The sequence below is a fragment of the Drosophila miranda genome, assembly GCF_003369915.1.
Source record: "Drosophila miranda strain MSH22 chromosome Y unlocalized genomic scaffold, D.miranda_PacBio2.1 Contig_Y2_pilon, whole genome shotgun sequence".
Lineage (NCBI taxonomy): Eukaryota > Metazoa > Arthropoda > Insecta > Diptera > Drosophilidae > Drosophila > Drosophila miranda.
Genome location: NW_022881614.1, coordinates 2,349,432 through 2,373,848, shown reverse-complemented (window position 1 = coordinate 2,373,848; position 24,417 = coordinate 2,349,432). Strand labels below are relative to the sequence as shown.

At 46.3% G+C, this 24,417-nt stretch overlaps 1 protein-coding gene across 1 annotated transcript in view; it reads left to right on the top strand.

Moving 5' to 3' along the window:
• Positions 1–7,136: 7,136 nt before the first annotated feature.
• The window catches only part of LOC117194075 (Krueppel-like factor luna), a 195,978-nt gene continuing 178,697 nt past the window's right edge, over positions 7,137–24,417 (top strand). The window contains exons 1-2 of the mRNA XM_033398713.1: positions 7,137–7,969; positions 10,476–11,037. Of these exons, the coding sequence (XP_033254604.1) occupies positions 10,936–11,037 (102 nt within the window). The 5' untranslated portion in view covers positions 7,137–7,969; positions 10,476–10,935. The remainder of the gene's footprint in view (positions 7,970–10,475; positions 11,038–24,417) is intronic.

The window sequence follows — 24,417 nt, the reverse complement described above, 5'->3', positions numbered from 1 at the left end:
CGGATCCGCCCATGAGAGGTTCGGCAGGTCTCTCAAGAGCCCTTGCGAGATCGGATGCGATGGAATATTCGCGGCCAATTCCGGAATAACGTAGGCTGTGGCATTTAGTTGTAAGCCCGGCTTAGTCGGAGAACGGATGGAAAAACTGCAGAGCTTCTTTGACTGAGCGGATACGGCATTATTTAGGCCGGAGACCTGTGCCTGGATACGTTGGAAAGGCAATTTGATCATGTCCACAAGACGTTCTCTAATGAACGTCGCCTCTGAGCCAGAGTCGATCAGAGCGCAGGCGTGGAAAGTTTTTCCCAGGTGGCAAATTTTAACGATGGCCGTGCCTAGGAGGACAGCACTCGTGCCGGAGGCGAAATATGACTGAACGTTTGGCTGGGCTTCGGACGAACTTGGATTTTGTACGCTTGGTACTCGTAGATGTAGCTCGGGCCACGCTGAGGAATTTTGTGCCGTTGTGGAAATCGCCTCGCTGGAGTTTGCTGGATTGCTACGGTGCAGAAGCGTATGGTGCCGGTCTCCACAAATTATGCAATTGTGGGCGCTTTGGCATGCTCGTATCTGGTGGCCCCTTGCAAAGCAGTTCAAACAAAGCTGCTTTTGATTAATGTAGTCGGAGCGAGCGCCAGCGGGCATTTGAAGGAAGTAAGGGCATTACCGGATTGGATGATACTCTTTGGAGCAGAGATCACACGTGCTCCTCGTTTGATTCACTGTGGTCTCGAACGAGTGGGCACTCCTAGGATAAGGACTTCCTTGATACCGAAACGGATTGCTTCTCGAATTGTCTGCAGTGCGTATGCTCGCCCTGGAGTGAGCCTGAGTCTTCATGCCTGGATGGTCGTCATCGGTCACTTCGAGAGACAGGTACCGCTCCGCCAGGAACTTGTCCATGGCGTGCCAGGTGGGAATTTCGGACTTGTGCGTCACGGATTGCTCCCAAAGCTCTAAGGTCGTCTTTGGCAGCTTAGCGGAAATGAGGTACACTAAAACTCCGTCAGCGAAAACGCTGTCTGTGGAGACCTCGGAATGGGTGAGTGTCGTGAGGCACTTGTGGACGGCCCTCTGGAGCTCTTTTAGCGCTGCTGCTGACTCGGTACGGATTTGGGGCAGACTGAAAAGGATCTTCAGCTGGGCCTTGAGTATCAGCCTCTTGTTTTGGAAACGCTCACGGAGGGCGTTCCATGCGGACGAGAAACCCTCGTTCGTAAGTGGAGCCTGTGCCACTATGTCGTGGGCTTCACCGCTGGTCTTTTTGTTGAGGTGGAACAGTTTTTCCACTGGAGCCAACCTTGGGTTTTCTATGTAGATGGCGGTGAACAGGTCCCGGAACGTGGGCCTCTGCTGGTAGTCCCCACTGAAAACTTCAGTGTCACATGGAGGGAGGCGGCAACCGCCGGAAGTCGGCACTTGAACGGCCAGTTGCGGCGTGTGAGGGACAGTCGGGGGCTCGAGCTGATCGTTCAGTTCGGCCAGGCATTGCGCGTAGACCGCGTAGCAGTCATCGTACATCTCTTGGACATAAGCTACACCCTCTGGATCCTCTTCCGCCATCGTCACCGAACAGGCCGCGAACTCCGCGTCCACCTTTGCCCACAGGCTTCGGAGTTGTTCTCGATGGACTTGGGAGAGCGAGCGGGTTGGTGTGCTAGCATCTGGAGCGCTGAGCTTCTGGTCGAAGCGGGTCAGTTTGCTTGCGCCCAAGGCAAACTTAGACTGTGCGGAACTGGCGGCCATAGTGCTAGGAGCCGTGCGAGGGACTCCCGAGGGGAGCAACAAATCCTCGAAGGCATGTGGTGCGTGAGCCCTGGACGTGGTCGGACCTCGCTCAGCTGGGGCCGGACGGGAAGATGTGGGCGTAGTGGCTGAGCCGTTGGAGCTGGGTGGATGGGTCAAACTCAGCGAACTCACCCGCTTAAACTTCTGGCGAGATTTCTTCTCAACAGTGGGCATGTTTTGCTGATGGATCTGCGATAACGCGTAGTAGAGTCGCAAAGGTAGGTGAGCGCAAAAGGCGACGTGGAATTTCAGAACTACGAACCGTGGATATGTGGTTTTGGTGGAATTTATGGCGAGTATTTAAATTATGGAAATAGTACACCGTGGCCGGAATAAATAGATATAAATACTACGATTGAACTACGGTTGAAATATACTACAATATACTCTCGAAATGCAGGGTAGCGCGTCACTTGGCGTTCCGTTACAGTCAAGCGCGGCACCGAAAAATATTCTCCCAACAACTACAACGCAGGCAAACGGTGGAGAAGCGAAAGCGAAAAGAAAAACGAAAAGAATGCACCGCTGCTGCTGCTTGTATGTGTGTATGTATGGCTGTAAGTGCTATGTCCGCGGCTTGGGTTGAAGAGATGTCAAACAACGGGTAAAACGGTGGATCGTTATTTTGTTGGTAGTATAATTAGTTAAATAAGGAGGCGCAGTGATTTGTTATTTTATTTCCTTATAAAACCGACAAACTATGGAACGTTGAGCATGCACGGAATAAACCACAAAAATAATTGCAAGAATATGCCTTTATGTTTGTTGCCAGCCGCTTGGATTGCGTTGCGATGTGTACATACATGTATGTATGTATGTTAGCAACGAAAGCTCAGCTGGTAGCTGGAGAGGTAAGAATATTATTTACACTGGATCGGAAGCTGAACGCAGGAGTTAGCTCGGATCAAATTAAACCTTTGGAGAAGTAGGAAGCCACAACCGTTGGCAGGACGAAGTATGGTTTAATTTGGAGCTAGAGCGAGAAATAAATACATACACATGCATGTACATATGCCACGGGAACTCGGCCTGGGATGGAAAACTCGCACAAAATCACTGCACTGTTGTTAGGCACAATCGAAGAGTACTTATCTTGAACTTGGAGCGATCCGCCGATGCTGGCTGGGGTGAGCTTCTCCTTATGGGGAAGGCGAAGATCCGGCTCGAAGGACCAATGTTTGTAGTGGGGCGGATCGAAGCTGAACTCTCCCACAACGCAATTGCTGTAGCCGTCATAAGAAATGAAAACCGTTATGTTTAGTGGTATATATATAATTATGTGTGTGTATTTGGTTGGACGGTCGCGCGGTAGATCGGCCGTCTGAAGCGGGGGTGAAATCGTAACTGCTCAACTCTATGCCTTATGGTGCTTTTTCTGCCGTGAGCGCCGTGTGGATCGTGGATTGTGGATCCGAGCGCCCCTCCGAGCGCGCGAGAGCGAGTTGGAACCGGGGCGCACGGAGTTGGCACAGTGCGCGGAAATTGTTTACGGCTGGCCTGAACAAGTAGTGTTGGGTTGTTCATGAACGAACGAACAAAAATGAACTATTCATGGAAGTGAACGAACTGAATAAGTTCATCTTATTCGTTCTTTTTCGTTCATCGTTCTTTTTTGTTCATCGTTCTTTTCCGTTCGTTCTTTTTTGTTCATCGTTCTTTTTTGTTCATCTGTCGTTCTTTTTTGTTCATCTTTTTGTTTTGCTCATTTCGTTTTGTTCGCTATTTTTGAGTTGGTATGGCAGCTCTTTTCACATTTTGTTGTGGCGGACTCTGGCAAGAAAGTTGAAAAGAAATTTAAACTGTTTTGAAATGTCGCTTAAACGTAAATTTAGTGCTTTATGGAATCACTTCGATGCCATAGATGACAAAAAGGCAAAGTGCAAGTACTGCAAGTCGGATTTGAGTATAGCCGGAGGTTCACAGAGCAATTTAACACGGCATTTGAAGTTGAAACACCCAGCTTCTCTCGATGAAATTGAACGACAAGGAAGTACTGAAGCCAGTTATTCTGCCGCCACAACATCGCAGCAAGAAATAACTGCATTTGTTCAGAAGCCACCGACAGCGCGTAAAAGTGAGCAATTAGACAAACAGTTAGTGCGAATGATTTCCAAAGGCCATCATGCTCTCCGGATCGTGGAGGAGCCGGATTTTAAGAAGCTGATAGAGGACGTTTCAAATTGCCCTGGATATAAGTTGCCCACACGTAAAACTCTGTCTAATGTGCTACTTCCAAATATACACAGTGAGTTAATTGCCAATGTGAAAGAGAAGATAGCATCTGCATCTGGAGTTTGTCTCACAACTGATGGATGGACATCGCTCACCAATGAGAGTTACATAGCTGTAACCGCACACTTCATAGACAAGACGAATATGGAACTATCTTCGCATATGCTAGCTTGTGAAGCGTTCGGTGAGAGGCACACAAGCCTCAATCTTTGCTCTTTTCTTCATAGTGTTGCAGCTGATTGGAAAATTTTAGATAAAATTACTGCAATTGCATGAGACAATGCTGCCAATATCGTATCAGCGATAAAATTGGGAAATTGGCGCCATATTCCATGCTTTGCCCACACTTTGAACATCATTGTACAGAAAGCACTGGGAACAATTGACAGTCAAAGCAAAGGCAATTGTAAAATTTTTCAATCGCAGCTCATCCGGATTCAAGAAGCTCAAAGAAATTAATAGCCAATTAAATCTTCCCGACCTTAAGCTGACACAAGATGTGCCTACACGTTGGAACTCAACATACAAAATGTTTCAGCGCTTGTCTATTTTAAAAGATGGAGTTATGGTGGTCATTTCCCTTCTACGCCCTGAACTAGTACTGACCCAGGCAGAATGGGAAGTTATTGATGGTGTATTGCCAGTGCTGAAGCCATTTTCTGAAATAGCAACTGAAATTTCAGCAGAAAAAAATGTCACCTTATTAAATGTTATTATAATGGCCACATTGCTGCATCAATCCATAACCAAAGCTATTCCAAAAGATGATTTTCTACGGGCAGTCGTAGAAAAACTCAAAGAGCAGTTGACCGTACGTTTTGGGGATTTGGAAAATAATATTTTGTATGCAGATAGCACCATACTAGACCCACGATTTAAAAAACGGGGTTTAAGGTCCGATGAATGCTATGAAAAAACAGTTGCAGCTCTACAATGTAAGATCGCTCAAACGGGATTGGTTGATAATGTTGCTGATGATCTGTCTTCACAAATCGAAACCGTCAAAACGTCGCCAACCAAAAGTGGCATTTGGGACGAGTATGACAAGCAGTATAACCAAATAACAAAGCCAAGCTGTAACACGGCTGCTGCCATTAGAGAGGTAGATAAATACCTAGCAGAAGAGAACATCAATAGAAAGCAGGACCCTTTGATCTGATGGACGCAGCGAAAAAATGTATATCCACGACTATACGAATATGCGTTGAAACGTCTTTGTTTGGTGGCCACGTCGGTGCCATGTGAGCGCCTATTTTCTGCAGCAGGAGAAATAGTCCGCAAAAGACGAACGCTTTTGACGCCCAATAAGGTTGAAAGACTTATGTTTTTACATAATAATATGTGAAATACTTAAAAATGGTGTGTATTTTATAGGTTTTAAAATTATAATGGACAACATAAGTAAAATTGATTATTGTTTTTCAGCCCCGACTTCTAAAACATAAAAAATGGAAAACGAGATACTTAATTGAAACTGTTGGTTGTGTCCTAACGATATCAAGTACTAAGTACGAATTAAAATAAATTTAAGAAGTTAAAAGTCAATGAATTGTAGTGCATTATTTACATATAAGCTTAAAACTAGATATGAGACTTTAAAATTGAACTAAGAACAAAAAGACCGATAAACAAAACAGGCCAAAGAACAAAAAAGAACGAACTAAAGGGACAATGAAAACAAAGAACGATGAACAAAAAAGAACGATGAACAAAAAAGAACGAACGGAAAAGAACGATGAACAAAAAAGAACGATGAACGAAAAAGAACGAATAAGACGAACAAAAAGGAACGAACTAAAAGAACGACTTAGTTCACTGCATAAAAATTAACGAACGAACTTATTCAGTAAATTGAACGATGTTTACCCAACACTAGTAAACAGAAAAAGAAAGAAAAATTTGAGTGAGAAAATTGTTTTGCTACAACTCCACCAACAATGTGTATAGCGGAAGGCGCCAAACAAGAGTTCACCCCTCTCCCCCTCCTGCACGGAGCGCACTGGATATGCCCCTGCAACAGAACGGGTGGTCGGCGAGGGCAGATTTCATACGCAGAACGTACCGGTGCTTCAGTGACCTGCTCTTAACAGCTTTCCTTTCAGTTGGCAGGCGTGGCGCGGATTTTTTTGCCGGAAAACTTGGAGCTCGTGATAAACACAACCGCACTTGGAAAACACTCAAACGCTGTGTTCAACATGTCGTGACATGTGTGTGTGTGTGTGTGTGTGTCTGTGTGCAGTGGAGTCCCAGCTCTCGAATCCCGTCGCCAGTTTATGCTCCAATCAATATTAATAACCATTGCAATGCGGGGCTTAGGCCCTGTTTCTGCCTCCGGCTCCTGCCAATTCCCTCCTCTCCCTCCTCCCCGGCTGTGGCACCGATAATGGACAATTTGGCCGTCTCCTTACTTGGGTGCTGCGGAGTGCTTTGGCCGGCATAAACTGTGCCGTTTACGGATTTGTGTGACTTCCGCTGCACCACCAGGTGTGCGCAGGGCAAGATGTCAAATTGTCAACGCACCTTTGGCTTTCCCCATTGTGGGAGGGGGGGAGGTATGTTTGCTAGCTTATTCGCAATTATGCCAAATGCCAGCCGTTGTCCTTAATAATTGTCATACGTGGAGTACGAGGATTATATGCCATATGATTGTCAGTAATTGAGCCCCTTGCCCCTTGTGTGCCTTTTAGCAAGTGTTTTGGCGGCACAGAATCCCCCCTCCCATGTTAACCGACTGTTGGGTAACAGCCCTCCCCAATATCGTACGCGTATAACAGATTAACAGCGGGCTGTTAGCAATTCCGGTTCTTATACGACAACAAAACGAAGAGAGCCTCACCACACAAACGCAGCCGAATCGAACTCTAACAGAGTTTCGTCGGGTTTTGTTTCGTTCGTCTGCGTAGAGCGGCTTGCTGTCTCTTCGCTCTGTTAGCTAACAGTAGAACAGCATCAGACAGCGAACTGTCGCTGTAGAGCAGTTTAGAGACGGCGAACGCTCTTCTAACGCGCTCTCTTCGGTTCGATCGAACCGCTCAGGCGAGCGAACCCGAGCCGCAGCATGTTGCGTTCGGAGGCGAGCGCAGTTGAACGAAAGCAGCCCCGAATCTCGTGAGCACGATTTAAAACATGTTTCGGCCGCGGACAAGGAAACAACAGTTGCTGTCGAACTCTTTTCCGAATTTCAGAGAAGTCCGTTGAAAAAGCCCGCGCAAGAGCGGAACACAGCGGGCGAAGACGCATTTGCCGGTTACCCACAACACGCACCCGTTAGCGGTTAATTATTTATTTTTGCCAAAACACAAAAATATCCCAAAATCAAAACAAAAACCGTGCAAAACTGCAATTGTTTATCCGGCCTTATCGCGTGTGTGTGTGCCCCTGCGATCCGATAGGAAAACAGTACAGGGTTTACCGTTATGGCCGCAAGTGCGAACTCCGTAAACAACTATTAAATCAAGTGAGACGAAACCCAAGCAAAAGCATACAAAACCAATCCAGAATAACAGAATACCGTGTAAATACAGCAAAAGCAAACAGGAAAATTATTGAGAAATACAACAAAATAGGGCTGGAAAATGCAAAATTGCAACATAGTTGCAACGAGAATTATTGAGTGGAGAAAACAAATACTAATATTTGTGTTTGTATTGTTATCGCCGCTCGATCTGCCGCCAATGTTGAGGCTTTTATTGTTGTTGCTGAATGCCGGTGTCGCGTCGCGTCGCGTCGTTAAGGTGTCTGTCCGCCGTTGGTGGTGTTAGTGAGTTGCGCGTGTGTGTGTGTGTGAAAGTGTGCGTACGTGTGTGTGTGGCAAACAAGTTTCTGTGTTTGCGAAAAAAAGGCCACAACAACAACAGGAACAACAACCACAAAAGTGAGGCAGCAGCGCCGCAAAGTGAAGCAGTCCAAACGGGAAGCAAGTGTTGCACATGCACCAACTGGCAGCAAGGTAAAGAAATATGCAAGACAACGAATAGATCGAATCGAAAGCCCGTTAGGCAGGTGCAGCAGGGACATTCCTCGCTGTCGACACGTCCATTGATGATTCACTGGGATCCTCTATGAGTAATTCCCTGCCAGATACTATGCCGTGTATAATGTTACAGCAAATGTTTTGTGCAATTTTGCATGCCCATATGCATGCCCCCAACCGACTGCCCAGAGATCACGTAGTACACGGGGGGAATCCCCCATCACGTAGTACACGGAGGGAATCCCCCATTTCGAGCTTAATACGAATTAATTGCAGAAAACCGCCAGGAAAAGCCGTAGTTTCCAGCATTTTGTGGGCACCTTTTTGGGGCAATGTCAATCCGCGTGCAACCGCAGGAACAGAATCGAAATGAAACGAGGGTTTTCTAATTGAGAATTTCCCTGGTATGCGTGTGTGCGTGTGCGTGTGTGTGTGTGTGCCTTTCTACTTCTAGAGGAAAATTACCACTCGAATTGGAATGTAAACAAAGTTTTGATATAAAAATAGACCAACGAGAGCCCCGAGAGCCCCGAGAGTAGAGCATACATAGAGCAGCTGGAGCAGCACCATTTTCCATTTTCCATTTTCCAATTCGGTTTTGGGTTTTATGTGAAAGCAATTCACGTGTGAAATGAACAAAGTCTTGATTTGTTTTTCGGGGGCGGCTGGCTGGAAATATTACACTGGAAACAGAAGAGTTTTGCGTGGGAGGGGACAAGGGGGGGGGAGGCATCAAGTTCATGGATGGAAATACCAAGTCATGGAACGAAGATGAAAACAAAGTAAGACACAAAAAAGGGAAGAGGCAGAGGCAGAGGGAGAGGGACAACAAATGCAGGCAAAGATCCGTTGAACTGCTGATGACGTTTCGTTGGTGTCCATTGTTGTTGCTGTTGCTGCTGCCTACTCGAGAGTCCGTCTTGGGGCCCCGTCCCTGGCAGCATACCCGTTAAGGTCGTCGCCAGTTCTTCTCTCTTCTCTGTTGCTGTTTCTGATACAAAAACCAGCGTGAGGGAAAAACAAAACCAAAACAAGAAAGCCGGCAGTCGAGGCTGTGGCTGTTGCTGTGGGTACCCTGGAAGATCCGTCTTGGGTCTGGAAAGGGCCCAACACCAGCCCAAAGGCGGGAGGCAAGTGGCCGTGCAGCAGCGGACAAGAAATTAAAACGCACGTAGGCAGAAGGAGTGGAGGAAGAGGAGACACAGAGAACGTGTGGCAGGGAGCAAAGAAGCGTGTGTGTGTCTTTACGTGTGTGTGTGTGTGTCTGCTGTTGCTGTGGAGGCTGCTCTCTCGGTTACTGGATGCTGCAATCATAAATGCAGCAGGCAGGTGGCTGGCAATAGAAAGGAGGAGGAGGAGGAGTGCGAGTGGGCGACCGCTTCATGTGGGTTTTCGTGTGGGCTCCACTGTTGCTTTGTTTTTATTGTTTTAACTCCACGGCACTCATGCAACTTGAAACTGCAGCTGGAACTGGAACTGTAACTGGGTGAACAGTTAATTAGACCAAAAAACAATCTACCTAAAGCCCAAAGTTCAATATGAAAATCGTATTAAATTTCAAGCGATATGTGACTCCTCACCCGCCACCTTCCCCCTTCTTCCGCTCCCATAAAGGGGTTCCAGCGGCCCTTGACAATGGCCAACGCACACACACACAGGGACCTCAGAACTGTACCCCAGACATAAGAGACATAACTTTTTGTTTCGATTTTCCCTTTTCCCTCGTTTTCTTCTCTAAGAGTGGATATAATACAAACTTGTAAAAACGTCAAAGCGATAAAAATGTTCGATAATCAAAATTGAAACGACCGCCAGGGGAGGGGGAGGTGTAACATCTAGCGTCGAACGTCCAACAATAAAAAAGGAAGAGTTTCAGAGCGCAGGACAAGTGTGTGAAAAGGTTCTCGATTCGAGATGGGATGAAAATGCTGTTGTCTGGAATGGTGGATGCTGGAAAATCAATAAGCCAATGCTTATTGTCATAGAATAGAGCCCGGGAATGTTAGGGATAGGGACAGCAGACACTCCTACAAAGAAGGAGGGAGAGAGGCAGAGAGGAGTCCCATAATGTGGTGGAACCGATGGGACTCATGGGGAAAACAGTCAGGAACATAAAAATGCCACTGACTGCGGGACTGCGTGGAGAGTGAGTGGGAGGGGAGATGGGCCGGGGCAATTTTTTTTAGGCCAAAACCAAATGAAAGTTCGCCTCTGTCAAAAAACAGAAAACTGCAGTGCAAAGTTCTACTTTGGGCCCCGAAAGAGACAGCGCCACACGTGCCGCATGCATCAGGCAACAGAAACAACAAAACTGTACCAACAAACACAACAAACCAAAAGAAAAAAATAATTTGGAATGACGGGCGATGACTCTGCTGAAGATGAAAACAGGCCAAAAAGAATGTGGGTTAAAGAACCCCCCGCCACCCAAAAAAAACCCATAATTAATGATTATTTATGAATTTTTTTTGTTTACTTGCAGCTAACAAAAAAAAAACCAACCAACAAACAAACAACAAAAAAAAAGAATCAATTAATGTGAAAAAGTGCGAAATCACAAAAAACCCGGAATGAAATTAGTTGAAAAGAATTAACAAAATAAAGTGCGAGAAAGATAAGTGTGTGTGGATCCCATACAGATTAGTATATATCCGATAATCCACAGACGCGAGTGTAAAAATGCAGCCCACAGCGGCCCCGCCAGCGCTGGGAAGCAACAATCTCTCTGAAATCAAAATTCAATCAAAAAAATAATATATATATCCATCTGCATATACATATAGTACATAGATCTATAGCATATAGCATATTGTATTGTAATCAAAACCTCGACGAGCAGCACTTTGAGCCGCAATTAATCAATCAATCAATCAAAACCCTACTGCAACGGCCTCACCACGGAGTCCCTAGAGTTTTTGCGATTCACCGAAGAGGACTTTGAGATGGATATCCTACCGAGTGGGAATATATTCAGCGAACTGGAGCGCATCTGCACCACCGGCTACTTCTCGTCGCAGCCCTCCATTGAGGATCAATGGCAACAGGTTTGTGGCACGAATCCCTATCTTATGCTTATCAAAACGATACCGAATCAGTGCCTATTCGATGGTAGATATGAGAGCATTCCAAGACCATTGCAACCTTTCCTAAAGATGATTCAGTTTTTAAGGTAATTTCAGCATAATCTTGGCTAATCTAATCGCAAACATTCCATGCTTTTCAATGTTAATTGATCTACTAAAGTAGTTCAGCGATAGCAGAGAGGGAATGGTGCTCAAGATTATGGGGGCTTCTGGCTTTCCAAATGGTTTTCCTCTCACAGCACAGACTGTTCCCATTTCCCTTCATAATTGTACGCCACATTCCCCCGATTGACGTCACCTTCCAGCAGAGCTTTGTGTTTGCTTTGTATTTGCTTTGTGTTTGGAAATTTATCAAAAGACTCGACTACTTAATTCCTCAATTTTATCGAAAGACCTGGCCGACTTGGGCGACTTTTCTTCGACTTCCTTTTGGGGCATTGCGCAATCTTTGTCGATCGCTAGAGGGGCTAGAGGCGCTCGAGGGGCTAGAGGTGCTAGAGGGGCTAGAGGCATAAGTGTTTAGTGTTTTGTTTTCAAGGTCTGCATATTCCAGCTTACCTGCCGCACGGTCTAAAATTAAATCGCCAGAAATTATAAACTCTTGATAAGCTTTTCGGGTGCTCCAAGTGTGTGTGTGTGTGTGTGTGTGTGCCCGCTATATGTATGTGTGTGTGCACGGTCTCTCCCGGACTGATATGTATTTCAGTTTTGTTTGCGCGAAAAACCCAACAAAAGATGGGGCCAGCCTAATAAATAGATGTGCCGGGGACATAAATAAGTAGAAATTCGCAAACCAGCAGCAACCCAGCAAACCCAGCGCTCGGTTCGGTTATCATCGCGCGGCATGCATAATATATATACTAAATAAATGTATGCTTGTACTATATACAGACATTTAATCTTTTCTTTTCTTCTTTTTTGCCAATTTTTTATGTGTGTTTCTGTGTTTGTGTGTGGCATTTCTTTTTGTTATTTATTATTTTTTGTTGCTCGTTTTTTCGAGTGTTTTCTCTTATAAAACGAATCGAAGACCGCCGCCAGCTGATTGCAGACAGCTTTTCGTGGCTTCTACTGGCCCCTCCCCCTCTCTCTCTCTCTCGCTCTCTCTCTCTCTCTCTCTCTCTCTCTCTCTCTCTCTCTCTCTCCCTCTGGCACCAGCGGAGGGGTAGTCTTGGGGTGTTATCAAAAAATAGCTGACGCATAAGTAGATTGTGTTACGACTTTGAGTGGGCAGGGGGGACGGGGTGTCTGTATTTTGTATTCTGTTTTTGTTTCTGTTTTCCCATTTGCGATGAAAGAAATCTGCGACAAGTCGGAGGCTGTGCCGCTCTTTGGCCACCGTTTCAGGTTTCGCTGCAAATTAAGAATATTTTTCACACCCTCAGTTTATTTATTTAGTTTCCCCGCACAACAAAAGATACAAACACAGCCAGCAGACAGATATTTCAAGTATTTCCAGCCAGAAATTCCATAAAAATACACAGAAATAGGCACATGAAAATGTTTCAATCCTGCAAGCACTAAATTTTGAATGAATTTTGTGGAATTTCCATCAGCATTTTGGATATCAAGTGCGAGTCTGAGTCTGAGTCGAAGTCGAAGTTAAAGTCGAATTTGGAATTGAAACGGCAGCGGCCGGGAGTCGCGAGTCGCGAGTCGCGATGCACTCGTTTCATTTGCACAACTTAAAAACTTTTAATTGAACTCGAGTACACATTTTTCATAACTTTTTGTTTTTTTTTTATTCGTTGTCGTTGGGGCTGCCGCTTCTGCTCGAGATGCCGTTCCTTTGGATACCCTTATGTCGGAAAGTCGGAACTTGCGAAAGTTTGTCCAAACTTAAAATTGAAACCAAAGAGATGGCCTGCCCGGCCCTGCCAGCCTGAATACTTGATTGAGGCAAGATGTTAAAGTATTGGCAGCGTCAGCGAAGAGGCCACTAGCCGTTGGAGAGGCAGAGCCCGGAATCGTATCCTATCATAGATCATGGATGAAAGTTAAGGGGTTTCATGGATATTTCCATGGATAAACATATCAGCGAAGAGGCCAAGACTCATATCTTGTACTAGATGAAAGAGCAGGGGTTTTCCTCCTTAAACTAGAACCATTCTTTTCAATCAAAAGCGGTTTCTCCTCTCTGGCTAATATTTGTAGTATTTTTGAAGGTATTTGCCGCTGCGGCCTGGCCTCAAAAGCGGTTAGATTTCATTCGGGGCTAAAAACTTTAAATTGCTGCATTTAATAAAAGTTTTGTCGGCGTTGCAGGGGCGGCGGGCAGGTGGCAAGGACATCAAAAGGAGCAGAACCACGAATTTCGTACTGGAACTTTCTCAAGCGATCTCCCACGCCCACTCTCTCCCCCTCCCCCTCCCACTCCCACTCTCTCTAACTGTCTCTGTTTGGTTTGGTGCCTTTTGTAATTAGAACTTGCGGATGGATGTATTGTTTATTTCCGTTGACGTCCGCCTGCTTCCGATGCGGTGGCTGCGTTTTGCTGTTTGCTTATTGTTTTATTGTAATTGTTATTGGGGGGAAGTGCTGTAGCTGGAGGGTGGAGGGGGGGAGTGATTATGCTATGGATATGAGGCATAATACGGTCCCATCCGTCCGTACGTCCGTCGCTGGGAAACACTTGTGTCTCATTTCCATTTAAACAGCTGTTGAGCCTCAAATTGTTGCCTTTGCTGCTGCCTCAGTGGCAAAGACAAACAAGCTGCTGCTCTGGCACATGTATCTGTATCTGTATCTGCTGCATACATTATGTGTATCTTTGTATCTGCATTTGTATCTTTAGCTCTTTTTTGGTGGGCTGTTTTTGGAAACCAAGAAAAATAAATGCCACTCTGGGCATCAGGGGGCGGCGGGGGCGGTGAGCGGGTGTTCCACTCTTAATTTATTTCATTTCCACTCCAATCTGGAATCTAAACCGTATTTTTCTTTCATTTTGACGAGCGAAAAATCCCGAAAATGAATTGAATTTTCCCGAAAGGCCCGCCCCCCACCATTTTCCCCCACCCCCAAAACTATTTGCGATTAATTTAATTTATAGAATTTGGCGAGTTTTCGGTATTATTTTAGCCATTTGCTCTTGGCCATTGGATATTGGTTTTAATTTTTGAAAATCTAATCGGATTCTATGCGACTTTCGCCCAGCGTATTAGCCACATTTTGTGGCAGTGGCAGGTCCCTGTGCTGCGGTTGCACAAATTTAAACCATAAATTTAAATAAATCTAAAGCTCTGTCTATCCGTCTATCCGTCCAACGGGATATCTATGAATATTTCCCAATTACATTTTAATATTAAACATTTCCATTTAGCCCGCCACCGCCCCTGGTTACTGCCCCCTACCCCCAGGCACAAGTGGCAACAACCACCTTCGACAATATGCAATCAGCATTTAACACACGAAAATAGTGGCAGAAAACCCAAAAATGGCACGTACCAAAAAGATGCAGAAAAAATAGAAAAAAACAGAAAAAACCAGAAAAAAAGCGCTGAGAAAACGGAGCTGTTGCCGTTGGGAAATTCATGAAGATAGATGCACAACACACGCACACACACACGCACACAATAAGCCACACACACACACACACAAACACACAGACACCCACTTCATTGACTAAAACACGTCGCAGCGGCAGCGGCAGTGGCAGTGGCAGCGGCAGCGGCAGTTTTTTTTCCAGCAAACACAGCAAAAACAAGGGGAACGTTGTGAGTTGCTGCGGACACCGCAACTCTACGGTTATACCCGATACTAAGTCAGTATGGCTCTCCTCCGGCAGACGCCGCTAATATTAAACGACACGACAAAGAGTGCGTGCGAGAGAGACAGAAAATCAGTCTGAGCGTGACGTCGGGCGCTGCGTAGCCACTGCAAATTGATTTGTTCCTATTGGCTATAAAAATGATCTGATCTGATCCAGATTCAGCAATCTGATAGACATGGTCATTATCTATGATTCTGCGTTTTAAGTTTTCTCGAATGTGCAATATTGTGGATGCAACAGATTTTCGTCCTTTGTGTGGGCGGAAGAGGGTGGGGCGAAATTTTGAGATACACGTTTTATAGTAAGATCTAACAGGAGTGCGGATACCAAATTTGGTTACTCTAGCCTTAATAGTCTCTGAGATTTTTGAATATCCCCAGATTTTCGTCCTTTGCGGGGGCGGAAGGGGGTGTGGCGAAATTTTGAAACAAACTCGTCTCGGTCCGATATATTAGGAGTGTGGATACCAAATTTGGTTGCTCTAGCCTTTGTAGTCTCTGAGATCTAGGCGCTAATGTTTTCCTCTAAGCAAAGCCGCCTATGCTACGTGTGTGTTAGAGAGAGACAGGGCGAGAAAAAATGAAATTGTTTTCTTGATGCTGGCTATAATAATGATACGATCCAATTCAGATTCCGCAGTCTTAAAGATATGGTCATTCTCTACAATTCTACGTTTTTGGTTTTCTCATATCTTTAAAATTGTGAATGCCACAGATTTTCGTCTTTTGTGCTCTAGCTCTTATAGTCTTTGAGCACTAGGCGCTAATAGGGACGGACAGACGGACAGACGGAAAGACAGACATGGCTCAATCGACTCGGCTATTGATGCTGATCAAGAATATATATACTTTATGGGGTCGGAAACGATTCCTTCTGGACGTTACACACATCCACTTTTACCACAAATCTAATATACCCCAATACTCATTTTGAGTATCGGGTATAAAAAGCCAAAGAAAAAGCAAAAGCAAAAGGAAGTGACAGAAAGAGAAGAAGATAGCGAAAGAGACAAAGAACTAGAACTAGAGAAAAGAGGGAGAAAGAGAGACGGGGAGAGAGTGACAGAAATCCCAAATCCGGGATAGGTGTGGTTGGTTTTAGAGCGGTTAGAGTCCCTCACTTCGGCTTCGGCTGAGTCGGCATGAAGCTTTCCTGTAGTCACACAAAAAAAAAAAAAAAAAAAAAAAAAACAACAAAAAAACACACACACACACACCCTTGGTGTCGTCGTTCGTGCCACTGTTCCTCTGCCACACATTTGCTACTCCTCTATTACCCTCAATCATTTATCATCTTGGCTGCAATTAATCATCAAATATACGCGCCCTCCCTCGCACATTCGCACTACGTGGCAGCCACAGCCACAGCCCCTGCCTCGCACACTGCCTCGTACCCTGCCCCTTGTGCGCCCGTGTCCATGTCCTTTTATAGTTTTTGCGGGATTTATGCTTATAATGTGGAATGCGCGACGCTACTGTCTGTTTATCTACTAGACACTCGCATTTGCGGCACATAGCTCATATTTAACTATGCGACTGCCCCCCACTCGGGCCGGGAGGGGAGCGGCTCTTGGTTACGTGCAAGTTTATGATACGACTGACTCCAGACTCCACTCCCTGCCGCCTCGAGCTGCGGTCTGCACTGCCACCGCCACTGGCTTACTGCCGCCGCCTGCTGCCACACGCAGAGTTAACCAGAAAAGTTGCTGCAACTTGTGGCAGCAGACTTCTTGCATAACTCCCAGCGATGACGCCAGAGAGAGAGCGAGATCAAGCCAAAGATTGGCTAAAAAATGGCTTCCAAAGGAGGTTTCAACATGTCCTGTCCTCCCCTTGGTGATACTCCATATCGTTCAATAATTATTGCAAGCGTAGAGGGCAGGCGAGCGGGTGTGCCAGTGGCCCACAATTGGGGGCACGAACCTGAGACCGGAATCAAAATTCCGCACAGCTGTTGGGGCGTCTCGGCTTGAAGATGTGGCTCCTGAAAGCTGACATTTTTCTGCTGTTTTCCCCGCAGTGCAGTGTGGGGGGAGTGCACCACCCGGACGAAAGGGACTCGTCTAAATTGCGGATAATTGAGTTGCCAGCTATCGGCTCCACTTCCACCCACTGTTTCCGTACTTCTTCCCGGCTCTGAAGAGAGACTCTCAGATCACGATTGAGCCTCGAATGTGGTCTTCTCGATCCACCGATGCTTGCTCTCTCCGCTCTGTGCTCTCTTTGTGCTTTAAGTTTGAGTTATATCCTCTCTGTATCCAGCTCCTAATTGGTTGTACAATTATGTATGCCTCGGTTGCCCCAGCCCTCCTGCCCCTGCCCCTGCCACAGCCTGGTAAATCCGTATTTATTAGAGTCATACATCAAGTTGGCATCTCCTCTGTGGGGCTCTCTCTTATCCTTTGCTTAGGCAACGTTTGTCTCCCCCACCGCCCCATCATTTGTGTGTCTGTGTCTGTGTGTGTGTGTGCCTCCAGATTTTAGCTACAATCTATTCTTCCTCCTGTAATTCCATCTCTTACAATGCTGATGCTGTCTCTCTCTCTCTCTCTGTATCTGTATCTCTTTCGTCTGCTTTGGTCTTTTGCTCTTTTTCGCTCCGAAAGATGTGCGCCCGTTGATAAAGTCTCTTGGTAATGAGTGGATATGTTTCGTATTAATTACAGTTGTGTTTTTCTCCTCCCTCCCCCCCTTGGCTGCCTTGTTAAGGAGAACAATCCCCTGATTGTGGGTCGTGTCTCCAGCTCTCTGTTTGCTAATCTCTCAGCGTGGGCTGGGGCGCCTCTCCATGTGGGTTGATTCCTCATTTCCTTCCACACACACACACACACACACACACACATACAGTAGAACGCCTTTTACCCATTAAAGCGGCAACTGGCATTCACTGAGACTTTTTTTTGGCCAATAAAAAATGTTCTCTCTAAGCAATTGATTGATTTCGCCAAAGGACAGACATTTCCTTTTTTCGTTTTGCTGATTGCTTGCTCTTCTCGTGCCGCCGCTTTATGCCTCGAAATTAATCTTTATTGCCTCCGAAGCCGGGCCCAAAGTCCCCCCAAAGAAAGAGAGAGGGAGCGCGCTCTTTCTGGCCATAAAAAAGGCCAGAGCCAGAGCCAGCGGCCGATACTCAGGCAGAGGCCATGTGTCCTGACAGTTTATTTTACGAGCGCCACAAACTAATCCTTTTTTAATAATGCATTGCCTCGAGGGCGACTGGCCACGTGCCTCGGGGCTACACCAGCCTCAGCCTCAGCCCCAGCCCCAGCCCCAGCCCCAGCCCCAGCTCCCGCCCACTGCAAATCGTCATCTTTCATTGCCGACTCATTTGAGCGAAAGATACACACACAGACGAGACGAGACTATTTCATTATACCACAGCCAATTGCACACTCATTGTTTTATTTTTTATGTAAATTCCAAATAAATACCGAAATACCGAAGTACCGAAATACTCGCTACAAATTGCTTTCCATTTCTTTGGGTAAACAACCATCGCCGTAGCCGTCGTCTTGAGCAAATGTTTGCGGAAAATGCTGCGAAATAAAAGGCCAGCCCAGCAACAACCACCAACAGGCACACCCCCTCCACCTGCCCACCCACTCCCCAGTGGCGAAAAATGTTAAGGGGTGGCAGCCGCCAGAAAAATTTTTATTTTGGAATATTTTTGGTATTTTTGAAATTCCCTTTTTTTGCGCACTTGCCATTTTGTGGAGGGGGGAGGGGGAGCATGTGTGAAGGATGCATAATTTACGGCACGAACGAGAGCGAGCCACACCGAATAGAATGATACATGCCCGCAACAGCGGAATAGGATCTTGCTTGGGCATGGAATGGAATGATAGACAGAAAGGTAGATGGATAGATAGATGCATGGATTTGTAGATGGATAGATGGATAGCTGGATAGATAGATAGATAGATAGATGGATGGATGGATAGATACCTCTCCAGTGGGCATAGCATTTTCCATGCTGATCGATAGCATTTTGATCGTTTTTCAAGCCCAAAGGAATCCGATTCCTGCCCTTATCCTTCTCCAGTATTTCAAGCCACAGAGCAAAACTCGGAAAGAGCAGGTGAAATGGCATATATTCCCAGATACTTGAGTTCCCGAAGGATTATCGAGATGTTACACTACTATTCCATTGAAGGGCAGGGGAAAAAACATGGGCGCGCCTTGTACTTGGGTCTAGATCCAGGAAAAAGCCAGGCTAGACGACCGCCATTGTTGTCGGCTGGCAGTCTGGTGTCCTTTGGCCTAGTCCCGTCCCCCTCCTGCCACCCTTAAAATGTTTTCTGGCGAAAAATGTATGTCAAATGTGGGAAAACAAGAAGGGATGGGACATGTGTGTGTGTGGGTGGGTGGTTGCCAGTGATTTGTGGCAGTGGCAGAGGCAGCCTCAATATGAAAACAGTTGACAGTTGTCCGCCGTCGAGGCCCATGCCCCTTGGCGGGCAACTAAAATTTGTCAGATGCCCAACAATGCCCTGCTTTGGCCCGAACATAAATTACTTTCTACTAAGCTCACAGCCAAAGGAGGGAGGGGGAGGGCGGTAGGGAGGGACGACACGACCCGACCCGTGTGTAACCTTGGACTCCTTCGACGGAGGGCCCCCAGGGCCTGCTGTCGTCTGCATGATGTCTGATAAGTGATAAGACTTAATGGCGCCAATATCTTCGGGGGCATGCCACCCCCCTCCCAGCCATAGGGAGGCGACAGCAGGCGATGATAAGGAACAAATTTTGGTGTTCTGTTTGTAAATACAAAAGCAATTTTCGGTTGCCGACGCATTGCCCATAAAAGGGATCAAGAGGCTCGGAACTGGAACCTTAAGAGACCCACATATCTCTGCCCCTGCCCTTACCCTGCCGCATATGGCGGTGAATTGTTTTCCCTTATTTCTCAATATTTTTCCGAAACAATTGCTAGGCCCAGAGGAGGAGGAGGAGGAGGATGATGATATAGGCGTGCCGAAGCATTCGCATTGAGTGCTAAATCGTTTCGGGGGCAGCAGCAGCATTTCCTGTTGCAAGGCAAAGATAAAGCCCACAGGCGGCTGGCCGAGCGATGAATCAGAGAGAGGCAGCGCACCCTTTGCCTGGCTGGGCCCTGCCCCCCTTCACCCCCTCCCCCGACGAATGCGTGTGTCATCTGCTCCGTATCAAAGTTTTGAGGGCAAGCGAAAAACAAACAACGTGTACCCTTCCGAGAGGAGCACACATCCCATTCATGTATGTTAATCATCCATTCAAACAGTTTTCGGCTCATATAACATCACAAGAGAATGGATTTGGATTCTCAGCGGCCGCCATGGGAACCGGCAGGGCTCGGGCGATCGGAATGCAACCAAAATTCAAACTGAGTGCCGGAACAGTGGCACCCCTTGATGGCTCCCCCCACAGACCTTGCGTTGGGCTGGGGCTGGGTCTGGGTCTGGGGTCCTCCCCAAAATTCGTGTCGCTTTTTGAGTTATATTTCACACTGATGTCACGGATGTCTCTGTGTATCTGTGTATCTGTGGGATGTGGTGGCAAGCCCAAAAATGAAATGAATTTACACACGCCACTGTCTGTCCCCCCCCCCCCCCCCCTCGTTCAATGTGCACTCGTCTGGCCGTGAACCTTTTGTGCGACGAGAGATCTTAGCGCCTAAGTGCATCAATTGACGCGCTTTTTAAGATGGAAACTTCCCCCAATTGCATTAAACAAATTGAAAATGCTTCAAGTGCGAGAGAAAGAGAGAGTGGGGGGAAAGAGAGGGGAGAAGAAACGGAAATTTCTGGAGGGGGCTGCTGTTCGCGACAGAAAAAGAAGAAAAATTAATAAGCCAAATAAAATATGGGGACTAAACGATGGACTAAGCCGCACAGAAAGCAATTTATCAAGCAGGCCATAATCACAGGAAAACACTTAAGAGGGTGGGGGAGGGGGCAAAGAAATACCAAGAGAAAAGATAGAGCCCTCAGCAGAAAGGCGCGGATAGCGGAAGGCAGGGCCTCCTCCATTTCCATTTCCTGTTCCATTTCCATTTCCCAATGATAATGATTGATGGCTGTTCTCTCCAAAGGAATTCTGTTGCTGATAAAAAACGAGTCACAAACAACACAATACACACCCGATATTACAATATTATATTCTTGGCTTTTCTGTATGGAAATAAAGGGAATTCTGTTCTCTGATAAGTCCGCTCTGGCTTTTATCAGAGTTCTGAGGAATAACTTGAAATAAATATGAAATAATGAAAATAATGAGGGAATGCCCACACATGGTGGCAGGGGCCGGGGCAGATGATAAATGTGGCAAGCGGCAGGCGGCAGGCGAGATGCTGTGTGAAGGACCTTTGTCAGTGTTGAAGACTGAAGACACACTAATACCATTGCGGGCTCTTATGACAAATTGATTACATGTAATTCTGTTGCCGCTTTGGCTGTCTTTGATTAGGTGGAACATCGCTGCGAGTCTCTCAGAATTTGTCTTATTTTCTGTTGATTTATATCTCCACGAGACATAGTTTTGTCCCACTCTCACTCTGTCCCTGTCTCTTTCTCTCTGTCTCTCTTTCCGTCTCTTTCTGATTTGATTTCAGCTAAGATGATTTGGCCTTAATGCATTGAATCGAGCCAAACAGGAAACCTTTGAAGAAAACTCTCTGTCTGCTCTTCCGCTCCACCCACTCCCCACCCTCTTTGAAAGGAAGTGGAATTGGCCTGGTCGAAGGGCATTGCTGGCCAATACTCCGTATATATTCGGCTGTGTGTGTGTGTGTGCCTATTTATTTATAGGCTCTGCCTCTGGCGCCTGCTTTTGAGCTTCTGTTTCTCATTCCTTTCCCTTCGTTTCCGCTCTAAGAAGATTTATTCGTAATCGTATATGGGCTCCAAGGAACACGGAAACGGGCGCTAGTCTAGCACTTCATTGAAGGCACTTCTATCCATCTGGAATCTCAGGAACTGCTCGGAATAGATCTGAACTCCCTGTCGAACCCTCTCCATTTCCTTGGGGATCATATCTATAGCGTATGCTGCTCTGCTCTGCTCTGCTCTTGGCCAACTTGTAACTGCCACTAATAATGACAACTTATTTTGGCCTAAATGCTCGGCCAACACTTTTATTGGTTTTCGTTATTAATGATGGCCGAAAACGGGCGGAAATGACTTTGTGGTTCCCATCCGAAGGTGGAAAAGGAGAGGTTTTTCATTAATCAAAGGCTCTGATTGGGGCACTGGTGGAGGAGCCCCTCCACAGACACAGTCGGGGCAAACCGGCAGCCATTACACTGGCGGCCATGAAATTAGGACAGGAAAAAGGGTTGCCAGAGCAACGAAAAAGTATCGATGAGGTCGAAATTAATCAAAGGCGAGAGTAATCATCGAAGCAACATGAACAAATGGACGGAAGGACAGAAGGACAGAGGGACAGATGGACAAATGGACTAATGGAGTGTGTCTGTCTGGAGGCGTGTCCTGTTTTCGGTTGCCGTTAATTGTTCTTTTCTCTCTCTCTCTCTCTCTCTCTGTGTCTCTCCCCCTCTCTTTCTTGTTAATTCCTTTTGTCTATTGCGCACCTTTACAATTCCATTTGTAATTTATCATTGCTTGCCTTTCGGGGGTTTGCCTTTGGGGCTCTGTCCCTCTTCTGTGGAAAAAGGATTCACTTTCCTTTTGAGTTTAAATATTTTATTGAGTGCTTGAAATTGTTAATTGTTTTTTAATGGCCAAAAAGGAAAGGATTGCCTGTGGCATCGCACATGGATCAAAGTTTGATCAAAGGACACGCCAATGTGCCACTTCTTGTGCCACTCGCGGCAGTGAGAGGCATTCCAGGAATCCCTAATGAAGCCACGATGACAGTTTGCCTCCCCCCCTCCCCCAGGAATGTGTCCGCGTTTTGTGAAGCTGACAGCTTTTAATAAAAGTTCACGTTCCTAGAAACCTTTTTTTCTCCTGTTTACCGGGCGGGGGACCTCCTTCATGTGACATATTTCCCAGCAAGTTGTCAAATTATTTTCACTGTTTTGCACAGCGGGAAGAATGAAATTATGTTTTGCGGTTTGCCTTCGTCGCCTTCGCGGTTTGACCTGCCCGGAAAATGGGAAAAGTCAAAGGGCAGGCTAATAATAAAAGACCCTTTAGCCGTGGGTGGAATGGGTAGGGCAAGTAGCTGGAGGGTAGCTCCGTGAAACCCGAGATGCACGCACCCTCAAGCCCAGAACTGCACTTGACTTCGTGCATCACTTTCCCTTACCTTTTTTTGTGTGTTTTCTTCTTCTTCTTCGGAGTAGTAACGTCTTGTTCCTTTCATTGCAGGTAATTATCCCATCAATGGCCCACCGCTTAGAGCATCAGCTCCACCACAATGATGCCGAGCTTCATGAGAATGGCCATGGCAAAGATGACCAGGATCAGGCTCTTGCTGGGCCTCTGCCCGTCCTCAGGGAGTAGCCTCCAAGGCAAAATTTCAATTCGATTTCTGTTTTCGGTTTCCAGTTTTCGTTTTTTCGTTTTTCGATTGATTTGATGGGCAATGCCCAGCACATGGCTGGAAACTGGTATTTTCCCCACTTGAGGTGTGAAATGCATGGCCAAACACTGGGCCTCGAGTGAAAGCCGGCAAACAAAAGACGCATTTGGCTGCACATTCGGCGGCAGCTGTTGCTGCGACTCCAATGGCCGCCACATCTTTAAACAGTAGTTTTTTCTCTGTTGTTGATTCTTCTCGCTCTCTGATCTCGGACTCGGCTCGGACTTAGCCTTGGCTTCTTGTTTAGCCTTTTTATACCCGATACTCAAAATGAGTATTGGGGTATATTAGATTTGTGGTAAAAGTGGATGTGTGTAACGTCCAGAAGGAATCGTTTCCGACCCCATAAAGTATATATATTCTTGATCAGCATCAATAGCCGAGTCGATTAAGCCATGTCTGTCTGTCCGTCTGTCCGTCTGTCCGTCTGTCCGTCCCCTTCAGCGCCTAGTGCTCAAAGACTATAAGAGCTAGAGCAACGATGTTTTGGACCCAGACTTCTGTGATATGTCACTGCTACAAAAATATTTCAAAACTTCGCCCCGCCCACTTCCGCCCCCACAAAGGACGAAAATCTGTGGCATCCACAATTTTAAAGATATGAGAAAACCAAAAACGTAGAATTGTAGAGAATGACCATATCTTTAAGACTGCGAAATCTGAATTGGATCGTATTATTATTATAGCCAGCATCAAGAAAACAATTTCATTTTTTCTCGCCCTGTCTCTCTCTAACACACACGTAGCATAGGCGGCTTTGCTTAGAGTAAAACATTAGCGCCTAGATCTCAGAGACTACAAAAGCTAGAGCAACCAAATTTGGTATCCACACTCCTAATATATCGGACCGAGACGAGTTTGTTTCAAAATTTCGCCACACCCCCTTCCGCCCCCGCAAAGGACGAAAATCTGGGGATATTCAAAAATCTCAGAGACTATTAAGGCTAGAGTAACCAAATTTGGTATCCGCACTCCTGTTAGATCTTACTATAAAACGTGTATCTCAAAATTTCACCCCACCCCCTTCGGCCCACACAAAAGACGAAAATC